Consider the following 12,044-nt stretch of genomic DNA (forward strand, 5'->3'; position numbering starts at 1 on the left):
GCTTTTATCCTAGAAAACCAAGAATAGTGCAAACACTTTGCTTCAAATGAAATTAAACATAACACATGGCAACTATAAAAGATCAATGTTGATTTTATAACATGTTTGTGTAGGGCAGGATACATCTGTTCCGAAATGAAGTTTTGGTGTCTGTACACAGAATTCTGAAGGACTGGGACAGAAGGAACCCTCATCCATGCCCTTGCTATCTTTGACTCCATGATGCAATTTTAAAAATTAGTCCACCACTAGCAATGGCACTGTTTTGCTTCATTGAATATTTGACTGCAGTATTTTAAAGCAGTCAAGGTCAATACTTGACCCTTAACCCAACCCAACCCAACCCAACTTGAATTTATTTATTCAGTTATTGACTTAATGCCCTGTTCCAAAGGCATAGGCAAGACTTATTTGACTATCCAGAGAAATGTTTTGCCAAGCTTTTTTCACTTGGCATTCTAGAAGAAGATGATATATACTTCCAAGCTTTCATCAGGTATAGGCTTTCACCATAACATTACATATTTTGTTGAAGATTGATTGATACTAGCTTTCAGTTCAAAGTTAACATTTAGTTGAACTGCCATTATTAATGTTAAACTGAGCCATTGTTTCTACAAAATTTTCTTCAGAAAAAGATTTTAAAATTCCCAAGATACTAAAATTCTATATCTGATAAAGTTGTTTGCTTTGTTGTGAGATCATGTTCAAATGATAAAAGTAATTGTGTTCTATATGTTTGCTTGTACAAACAATCAGCCAGCATTGCGATTGTTAAATACTATATAGCAAAATACAGTTTTGTTAAAACCAAACAAAACCTAGCTGACATCTAAACTGTTCAGAAGTAGTTCTGTTGAAATTAATGGGACAAGTTAGTCATGCCAAGCTCCCAATAATTTCAGTGGGATTACTTCTGAGTAGTTGTCTGGATAATAATCACTAAATTTTGTCATTCTGTGGTTCCAGCCTGCTCAAGAAGATAGGAGAGAAGATCCAGATCCAGATCCAGAGTGCAGAGATCTTGAGATTAAGGAAGGGGAAGAGCAGGTGGAGTGCTCCAATACAGACGAAAGAAAAGAAAACACCAGAGTGAAAGCAGACAAAGAACTAAAAAGTGCACAGAAAACCGCAAGGAGACCCAGAAACAGCATGCACTGCAAGGTTTCTTTGCTGGATGATACCACCTTTGAGTGTTCTCTGGATGTAAGTGTCTATCTGTATTGGGAAGTTTTGTGTTAAGCATCTAGTTTTGTTTGCTAAGATCAGTTCCCACCTGAAACCGGGGCCTCTATTGTGCTAGGCGTGATGGGGGAGTGGTAGTGTGTTTGGTCAGAGCATAGTTGGGGGGCAAACCAGGTAGATTACTCTTCTCCCATTCATTCTTAAGCTTCAAAAAGGATAGGGCTAATTGAAAAGGCCTCAGTGTGGCTACTCTATTTTTCAGCATATGGAGCTTAGTCCATAGTGAGACATTTTTTCCAACTAAATAAAATAGGGGCTAGGAACACCTGACAGGCTTTGGTGGCCTGGATTTTCTCCTTCCACAAAACAATCTCTAGGTTTTTGTGCTTTGCATATCTTGTCATAACTGATATCCGTGGAGGATACCTCAGAGGTTTTAGACTGCAAACTATCTAACAACTGGGCAGTATAATAATTGTACTCCCAGGATAGTGTCTAGGAACAGCAGGAACAACTTCTTTTTCTTGTCCCGTTCACCCTCACACGGGAAACAGTTTGCTTAGCAGGCAGGCTGGGCAAAAGGGCCCAACAATACTAGGCTTCTCTTGCTGTCTTATGCCAATCCATTGGAAGCTGTTGTTGGTTAAAGCTGTGGCTTGTTTTTACCTCAGATCAGCACACTGGTAACAGCTCTCTGTTACCTTTCTTCTGCACCCCTCTGCGAGCACAGTCCAGGTGCTACAGAGTGCACCTATAAGAGTTAATCTGTTTTTTCAACAGAACACTGAACTCTAATCTGAAACTTCCATGTGATTTCCATGTGATTTTAGTTAGATTTCTAAATCCTAAAAAAGAAAAGAGAAAAGCAGTGAGTATATTAACCTTGGAAGAATGCCAAATACAGTTTAAGGAATATAAATCACAGTTATTAATCAGTTGCTATAGTAATTCTGGGAAACCCATAATATCTGTAGTATTTATTTTAGATTTATATCCCACCTGATCTCAAGATGATCTTCGGTTGTATAGTATTGATTTTCATTAGAAATGCACATTTTTATCCCTGAGTGCTTGCCATCTAGCTACCCTTAGGTAAATAAGGGACTTGGTGAATAAAGGGGACAAACTATTGTCACAGTAAAGAAATTTAAAAGTAACATTTTACAGAGTGCTTTGTAATCTCTCCTTTTGCACAAGAAGATTCCATATGTGTGTTTGTGTACACAAACACACACACAAACGTATCTGAAAGGTTAACCAAAATTCTTTGTCTGTCTTTTACTTAGCACCAATCCTTTCCTGAGCTTATTAATTACCCTGATTAAATCTGGATGCACATACGTGTGCTCGTTAGGTGTCGATGGTTGCTTGGGCAAAACAATGACCTTAATTGCTCTGGTATAAATAGGTCAGTGGTTCTGTGTACTACTACACTACTATTGCTAACACATCTTAACAGGTAAAAGCTAACCTTATAATAGTGAGTTCACGTCATCTTCTTGTTCCTGTGTGCTGAGCATGGAACTCTGCTCGGCTTCTGACATAGAAACAGAAGCTACTAGATGCTACATGATATAGGGAGGAGCCATATTTCAGTGTTGGAAAACATGCTTGCTTCATATAAAGTCCCATGTGCCATCTATATCTATCTATATATCTATCTATACCTATATATTTCTCTTAGGTGTACCCGTTGCTAACCCCATGCATGGCAGCTCTCATGAGAGTTCGCGAGCAGCTGCCCAAATAGCAATGGGGATGGGGCGGGGGGTGGAAACGGTGGCGGTGGCTGGTGGGCAGGCCAAGTAAACTGTTGCAAATTTCAGCGGGCGGCTGGCTGGCCAAAAATGGCGGCAGGCAGGAAGAAGACGGCGGTGGTGGTGGGCAAGAAGGCGGGCGGGCAAAAAGGGGAGAGAAAGTGGCGGCGAACTAGAGGTGTAGATGCTCTGCACCCGGCCCAGCTAGTCTCTAGTATTTCTGGTTAAAGGATCTTAGGTTGAAACCCTGGAGATCTGCTAGTAGCCAGAGTAGACAGTATTGCACTAGATGTATCAGTGGTCTGATGGTATACAGCAGCTTTCTTTTATTCTTTTGGAATAGGGGCAGGAGGTGGATGGGAATCATTGGAACATAGAAACACAAGTCTTGGCAAGTTATGGGATAACACCACAGTGTTATCTGAACCAGAGGGGGTAAGATTCCTCTCCCTCATCCTTGACTCAAGGAATTTTCTCTGCTGATTTATGTACTTGAGCCTCCAGGGGAAACCAGTTGTTTTGCCTTTCAGCCAGACTTGCAAGTACAAAAATGCAGATAGTTTAAGCAGGTCATAATTCACCTGCCTGTTGATTAAACTAATTCCTTGCCATCATGCTGCTTCTGGATTTCCATCAAATCAGGCAAACAAACACAGTCAGGATTTCTGAGACCTTTCACTTCCTAAGGGAAGATTTAAGAGTTGACTTTGAGGGCAGAACTGCATGTTGTTAGGAAAGCTCAAGGTTCTTAATCCTATTTTCCTCATAAGAGAGGTGTGTGTTTACAGAAGAGCATTGTGGACTTAGCCCTCTCCCTTACCTGTTGATTTCTCCTTGCAGTTCCATTCCTGGCTGGCTGGCTATCTATCTGTTGATCTATTTATATAACTAACATATTTCTACACCACCCAAAACTTGCGTCTCTGGGCGGTTTACAATTAAAATCATTTAAACAAACATTAAAATAAGTTAAAACCCAATTAAAAATATTAAAACTAAGTCTAATTAAAAGCCTGGGTGAATAAATATGTCTTCAGTGCCTTCTTAGAAGTTGCCAGAGATGGGGAGGCTCTTATTTAAACAGGGAGCACATTCTAAAGCCTCAGGGCTGCAATGGCGAAGGCCTGTCCCCAAAAACCCGCCAGACGAGCAAGTGGCAACTGCAGACGAACCTCTCCAGATGATCTTAACGGGTGATGGGGCTCATGGTGAAGATGTTCGCTTAAATACCCAGGGCCTAAGCTGTTTAAGGCTTCATAGTTAATAACCAGCACCTTGTATTTTAGGAACATAGAAAGCTGCCATATACTGAGTCAGACCATTGGTCCATCTAGCTCAGTATTGTCTACACAGACTGGTTGTGGCTTCTCCAAGGTTGCAGGCAGGAATCTCTTCCAGCCCTACCTTGGAGTTGCCAGGGAGCGAACTTGGAACCTAGATGCTTTTCCCAGAGCGGCTCCATCCCCTAAGGGGAATTTCTTACAGTGCTCACACATGCAGTCTCCCAGAAACTTATCGGCAGCCAGTGTAGCTCTTTGAACACAGGAGTAATATGGTCTCTCCTAGTTGACCCAGAGACCAACCTGGCTGCTGCATTCTGTACCAATTGCAGTTTCCTGATTATGTACAAAGATAGCCCCACATAGAGTGTGTTGCAGTAGTCCAGCTTGAATGTTACCAGCATATGTACCACTGTTCCGAGGTCGTTCATCTCAAGAAACAGACGCAGCTGGTGTATCAGCCGAAGCTGATAGAAAACACCTCTGACCACCGTCTCAACCTGGGATACCAGAGAAAGGTTTGGATCCAGAAGAACCTCCAGACTATGTACCTGTTCCTTCTGTGGGAGCATAACCCCATCCAGAACAGGCAGATCAAAATTATCTCCCAAGTTCCGACCCTTCACACTAAGTACCTCCATCTTATCTGGATTCAGCCTCAGTTTGTTATCCCTCATCCAGCCCATCACTGACTCCAGGCAGACATTTAGGGAAGTTATGCCTTTGGGTATCATCAGCATATTGATAACACCCTGCACCAAATTTCCTGATGACCTCTCCCAGCAGTTTAATGTAGATGTTGAACAGCATCGGAGATAATATGGAGCCCTGAGGGATACCATACAAAAGTTCAGATTTTGAAGACAACAGTCTCCAAGAGACACCATCTGGAATCTGCTCGTGAGGTAGGAGCGGAACCACTGCAAAGCAGTGCCTACCACCCTCAAACTCCTCAGACGTTCCAGAAGGATACTATGGTCAATCGTATGGGCCGCCGAGAGATCACACTCCCTCTGTCAGTTCCCAATTGGAGATCAACCATCAGGCCAACCAAGGCAGTCTCCACCCCATATCCCACCTGAAAGCCAGTTTGAAATGAGTCTAGATCAGGGATTATCAGGGTTGGGTCCCCAGAATATTATTGGATTTACACTCCCATAATCTGCACGAAAAGGCCACTGGGGCTGGGAATTATGGGACTTGAAGTCCAATAACTTCTGTTGCCTCCAAGACTGTCTGGAGCTGGGAGGCCACCACCTCCTCAATCACCTTGCCTAGCCATGGAAGGTTGGAGACAGGCCTGTAGTTACTTAACTCTGAGGGATCCAAGGCAGGCTTCTTCAGATGTGGTCTAATGTTTGCCTCCTTAAGACAAAGAGGTATCCTGTCCCCTATCAGAGAAGCATTTATAATTACTACCAGGCCCTCTACAACAGCCTCCCTGCCAGATAGTATAAGCCATGTTGGACAAGGATCAAGAAGGCAGGTGGTAGGCCGTGCCATTCCAAGCAGCTTGTCCACATCCTCAGGAGTCTTGAACTGAAACTGATCCAGGGTCATCACATAAGAGGAGCTGCTGGACACCTCGACATCAGGCACTGTAACAATTGAGGAGTTTGAATCTAAGTCGGCCTGAATATGAGAGATTTTGTCCATAAAAAACTAATTTTAAACATCATAGCAAGTAATTGTTGGTTCCAAATACTGATTCAAGGGGGAAGGGGCACACACTAGCCCCTTCACAACCCTGAACAACTCCGCCGGACATGAGCTTGTGGACACAATATGGGTGGAAAAGAATCGCTTCTTTGGCACATGTATCACCTGAGCATAGATCTTCAAATGCGCTCCATGTAGTAATCTGTCAGATTCAAGTCAAGTCTTTCTCCACTTGCGTTCTAGTCGTCTACCTTGCCACTTCAGCCCCCGTAGTTCTTCTGTATACAAGGGGCCAGTTTCGAGGTGATTCAGAGAGGACTCTTAGGAGCGATCATGTCCACTGCCCTGGTACCCCTATTGTCAGTTGTTCAGTTGTCAAACTGAGCTAAGAAACAAGAAATGTGTCTGCCTGGGGGAGGGGAGGGTGGCAGGGAGGAACATTTGCAGGGGCTATCCCAGTCTGCTCACTAATTCACCCCTACAAATTTTTTTTCTGCCCCTGCATTTGCATCATGACTAGAAAGTCAGTTTAGGAAACACTTGTTCTCCAAGACAGCATGGAGTTCTGTATGTAAAATGAAAGGAATTTGCTAAATGGTTTCCTGAGCAGTATGAGCTCAGCCCTCTTTGCAATTTTGGCATCCTGCTCAGAGCCCATAACTTAAGGCTACTTCTTTGTGGCCCAAACAAACTCCTCTGCTGTTATAGCCAGGCCTTCACTAGAATCAAGGGTTCTCTTTGGAGCCGTTCAAGTCAACCTGATTTATCATCTGCAGCTCAACAGTGATTCTCTTGGGTATCTTAATGAAAGATGAGTGGGCAGCATTAATTCACTTTTGTTTCATTTTATTTATTTATTAGTAAATGTGTGCCTTTCCAGTTCTGGGGAGATGCTCAAAGCAGCTTACATCATAAGCTGCTTTGAGCACTTCACTGCTTTGAGCATTTAAAAAAAGGGGGAAAAAGCCTGAGCAGCAGATAAAACAGTCTGTAAGAAGCCAATAGATAAAAAGAAACTTGGGCAGTCATCTAATGAAACAATTCCTGGAAAAGCAAAATCTTGAGTTGACGGCAAAAAAATGGTCAAGAAGGGGCAAAGCAACATTCCTGGCACAATGAGTTCTATGTACTGGATGCTATCCCTGACAACTGAACCTCAGAAGGGGCTTAGCAATTGATCTCAGCAGATGGGTAGATTCACATGAGGGAAAATAACCATTTAGAGCTTTAAGGTGATAACCAACATTTTGAATTGTGCTCAGGCCAGTCGATAGAGCAACTGCAGTCTCATACTTCAAAATAGTGGCACCAGTCAGAAATATTGCAGCCACATTTTGTCCCGTTGCAGCTTCTGCATGGTCTTCAAAAGCATCACTATGAATATTTACAGTAGTCCATTCTAGCTGTTCACTAAGATAATGTGTGACCATAGCTAGGTCTGCCCTTCCCCGAAATGGGCACAGTTGGCACACCAGCCTAAGCTGAGCAAAGGTGCTCCTGACTATACCTCTTTCCTCACTATCTAGGAGCACCCTCAAACTGTGAATCTGGTCTTTCAAGGGGCAAACAACCCTGTTTCGAATAGGCCAATTTCTTGTCACCTGATCAATAACCGTCCTAACCGAGAGTACCTCTGTTGTCCAGTAAAGTTTATATACGCATGAATTCTCAAAAGCAACAAGGTTATGATGACAGGATCAGAAACCGCGGATTCTGAGAGCATGCTTGAGTGGAAGAGGCAAAAGTGTCTATATATCAGATCACATATTTCTGTTTGTTTGCAGAAACATGCCAAAGGGCAGGATCTTCTTAAGAAAGTATGTGATCACCTCAATCTTTTGGAAGAAGACTATTTTGGACTGGCCATATGGGATACCGCAACCTCCAAGGTAAGAAGAAGAATTCAAATATAAAAAAATCGAGGGGGTGTCAGAGTATGTGTGCATGTAAAATCTCTCCACCTGAAAGAGTTGGGACACCCTATTCTTCAATGACTTACTGCAGATTCTGATTAGAATCTTTCCCCCTCTGCTTTATTACAAAGTCTCTTCTGCCACCATTCCTTATAGTATTACTTATGAGGAGGCGTTCTGAAATAAAGCTTTTTCTCCCTCCCCACACTTTGTACAGGGGTTCTTCTAACTATCCTGCACATATAAAGAACTTGCAGATTTCTATCGGTCTAAAGCATTTAGCCAAAAAAGTCTTATTGAGAGATAGGAAATAAAAGTATTGGCAGTTTAAAAGAAAAGTTAAAAAGTACTCTGGCTCATCATTGAAAGAGCCACTTTCAGCACATTGCTAACATAAAAGCCTACATAAACTGCACAGAGGGCTTTCCCCTTGTTTTTGATAGATCAGTACCATGGACAGCATCTCCCTCCAGTGGATTTTCTAACATCCCTGCATAGGAATAAACCTTTTAAAAGTTTAAAAATTTGGGAGACCAGAGATTATATACAAGATATTCTTGCTCCACCATTCATCTTTAAGAACCCATCCAGGCAGCTTATAAAAACACATAAAATGTCCTGAGATATACATCCTTGGAAGCCATTTTCCTCCTCCAACAAGCACAAACATCCTTTTGGTAGTGAATGTGGGCTGAGCCCACATTTGATGGTGACATTATTTTTGGGGGAGGTGGGAAGGTGGGTTGGGATTGTACATTCTTAGAGCTCCTCCTGGACATTTTTTGCTGACCATTCCACTCTCTCTCTCCACTCCAACCACCAGTCCAAGGCAAGCCAAACCTCTCTTTGCCACAAAAGGATATTTGAGGCTCTGAGGTTACATGTCAGGGGATTCATGTTCTAACATCCAACTCTGCCAACAAAATTCCCTCATCTGAAGAGCCCCTGGTGGCGCAGTGGTAAAACTGCTGCCCTGTAACCAGAACGTTACAAGTTCGATCCTGACCAGGGGCTCAAGGTTGACTCAGCCTTCCATCCTTCTGAGGTCGGTAAAATGAGTACCCAGAATGTTGGGGGCAATATGCTAAATCATTGTAAACCGCTTAGAGCGCTCCGGCTATAGAGCGGTATATAAATGTAAGTGCTATTGCTATCTTCCAGGCATCTGCACCCTACCCCCTGCTGCCTGAGGTATTCCTTTGTATATATACACAGACTGTAGCCAGAACTAGTTTTTGAGGTATAGGGAACCCAAAGGTTCTATGGAAACTGGCCTTCAATTCTTATTTTTCTGCAAGAATATGGGGTCGCTAGGCCCTCACTCCCATTTTGATCCCCATAGTGCCCTCATGTGGACATATTGCTTTACTAATATGGGAGAGATATTTGCAACTACACTTTGAACTTGTCTGTTAAAGTGATCTTAATCTGGAATCTCTTAATATGTTAGCTTCAGAATCAAAGAAACTCTAGAATTCATTTCTGCAGCCTGCTTCTGTCACTGCTATATGCGATTACTGTCTGCTGTAAGTTATCCCCTTTAGAAGATGGGGAGAGCAGTGGTAGAGCATCTGCTTTGCATGCAGAAGGTCCCAGGTTCACTCCCTGGCAGGCATCTCCAGGTAAGACTGGGAACCACCCCTGCCTGAAACTTGGAGAGCTGTTGCCAGTCAGTGCCAGCAGTACTGAGCTAGATGAACCAATAGTCTGGCTTGGTATAAGACAGCTGCATATGTTCCTAATGCACAGGTGTGTGAATTGCAGCTGCATGCAAATGCATATGGATTTATGGTAAACACATTTATTTATATCCAGCATGCATTTCTGTACATGCACTGAGAAGAAATAGGGCACCAGCTGTTATAACATTTACCCCATGCAGAGCTTGAATGAAAATATGAGTCTCCTAGGCATTCTAGTATTGTTCAGCCCTAATGTGTGTAGAGTATGTAAATATATATATTAGTAATAAATATATTAATTATATTAATATATAAAAGTCAATTATATCGTATTATATACTGTATATGCAGTATAGAGAATAAAAATATTGCAGTTTAATTTTTTTCCTGCCTATTTTGTCAGAAATAATTTGGTTGTACAGTGTGGGAAAAGACTCGTTTCCTTAAACACACAAAGAGTTAATAGCCTATCTGTTGAGCACTGAAGGAGTTTATGTAGTACTTCATGCTTGCCTGAAAGGGAGAATTGTTTCCCACTGATTCATGACATAGTATCAGGATAAAAGTAACATTAATTACTCGGCCTCCTCATTGTCTTTCAGATTAGGCAAACAGGATGAGTTTTATGAATGCATGATTGCATTTAGAGCCAATAAGACTGTGTTTGGGGTGGCTTGTTTCGCTGTGGAAATCCAGCAGTTGTAGCATCAGCACTTGTATGTTTTTTTTTTTTAAATCCTGCCTGGCTTGCAAAATTACAGCTCTGCAACAGTTAACATGGATAGCATTTGTGCCCAGCTTGTGGATTTTGTTACACTAAATCATTCAAGAAGGGTGGTAGTGGTAGCCATAAACAGCTGCCCCGATAACATGTATGAAAAAATGTTCTGTAGGCTAAGGCCAATGAGCTTAAGGGGCTCAGTGAGTTAAGTAGGCTATTCCTTCATTGCAGTAGACCTGGTTTCCAAATCCTGCATTCGATAATGTAAAAATGAAGCAGGTAACCTCATTCTAGCTCCTATCCATTGTCACTATACAGGCCGTTACTCAGTATAACTTGTTAAAATATATGTATATATTTTGATAAATTGTCTTGTCTTTTATATGATTTTTCATCATTTTGATCTCTGTAAAAGTTGGTTATAAGTTTCCAAAAATAAATAAAATAATTGTGCATGTGATTTGTCATTGTCGTATTGAGTTCTTTAGGTAAGACCAAGAGAAATGTAAATACTCGTAAGTAAAATCAAAAGCAGAGATGTGAGGTGGGAAACTTTGGATATGTTTTCCATTTCTAAAACTTCTACTTGAAAACCTTTTAAGATACAGTGAGAGGAAATTAATATGATGGAGGTGTTGTGTTTTTTTTTTTAAAACCCTGTATAAATAGGTCAAATAGCACTCCAAATCAGATCACAGTCTGTTTATGGCATCAGGGAAATTTGTATAGTAGTTTGTTTGTTTTTTAAAGGAAAACAATACTGTACATTGTATGCAAATGAGGGAGAGATTTGCATTCTCCCCCCACCCCCCAACCAAAAACCCACATCTCTGATGAGAGGTACTTTTTCATGGCTACACTGCTTGTTTGTTGATCACTTGATAATCCAAAATGGTCTGATTTGAATTTAATGGGATAAGAATTTATCGGTAATGATTCACTAGTTACCTTTGTGTGGTATCATTACACACTGAAGTAACCCACTTACCATCCAAACATAGCTTGTTAATTCTGGGTCCTGGGATTGGCTTGTGATGTTCTTTGTAATACTTTTCTAGTTTCGTTTGAATAATTGCAACTTTTTTTCCTTACAGACATGGTTGGATGTTGCCAAAGAGATTAAAAAGCAGGTTCATGGTAAGTGGCTTGAGTTTTAAAACAAAACACAAACCAAACCTAGATATTTATAGCCTTGACATGCACTTGGGAGTAGCACGTGAGAACTGTTGGGAGTCCGTGTGAAAGTGCTGGAAGAGAAGAGATCGACACAAATTCAAACGGTGTATAATTCCTTTGTTTTACAATTTTATCATGTGGAGTGTCTTTTTTTTTATTTTATAAACTGCTCCTTTTGTATTGGACATTGTATAGAATCTACAAAACGAATTGTAGAGGACATTGGTTTTTTTTACACAAACTGTTTAAAATATAGCACCTATAGGAATATTTGTTACCCTATTTAATAAAGACTAGTGTGTCCCGCACAGAGCATCTGCGTGCTTGGACTTTATTGCTTGCTCACTCATTTGCTCACTCTGCCCCCTCCCTCCCCCTTGCACATAAGAACAGCCCTGCTGGATCAGGCCCAAGGCCCATCTAGTCCAGCATCCTGTTTCGCACAGTGGCCCACCAGATGCCGCTGGAAGCCACAGGCAGGAGTTGAGAGCCTGCCCTCTCTCCTGCTGTTACTCCCCTGGAACTGGTACTCAGAGGCATCCTGCCTTGGAGGCTGTTGGTGGCCCACAGCCCTCCGACTAGTAGCCGATGACAGACCTCTCCTCCATGAAGTTGATGTGGCTCATCTTGTGGCTCACTCACTCTTCCCCCTCCCCCTCTCACTCGCTCAG

General features: G+C 41.9%; 1 protein-coding gene across 36 annotated transcripts in view; it reads left to right on the top strand.

Annotated features, from left to right (window-relative positions):
* Positions 1-12,044, top strand: part of EPB41 (erythrocyte membrane protein band 4.1) — a 161,672-nt gene that overhangs the window by 79,865 nt on the left and 69,763 nt on the right. For all 36 annotated transcript variants that reach the window (XM_053266903.1, XM_053266902.1, XM_053266901.1 and 33 more), the window contains 3 exons: positions 970-1,206; positions 7,666-7,770; positions 11,292-11,334. In XM_053266903.1, the coding sequence (XP_053122878.1) occupies positions 970-1,206; positions 7,666-7,770; positions 11,292-11,334 (385 nt within the window). The remainder of the gene's footprint in view (positions 1-969; positions 1,207-7,665; positions 7,771-11,291; positions 11,335-12,044) is intronic.

The sequence above is a fragment of the Hemicordylus capensis genome, chromosome 7, assembly GCF_027244095.1.
Source record: "Hemicordylus capensis ecotype Gifberg chromosome 7, rHemCap1.1.pri, whole genome shotgun sequence".
NCBI classification, from domain to species: Eukaryota; Metazoa; Chordata; class Lepidosauria; order Squamata; family Cordylidae; genus Hemicordylus; species Hemicordylus capensis.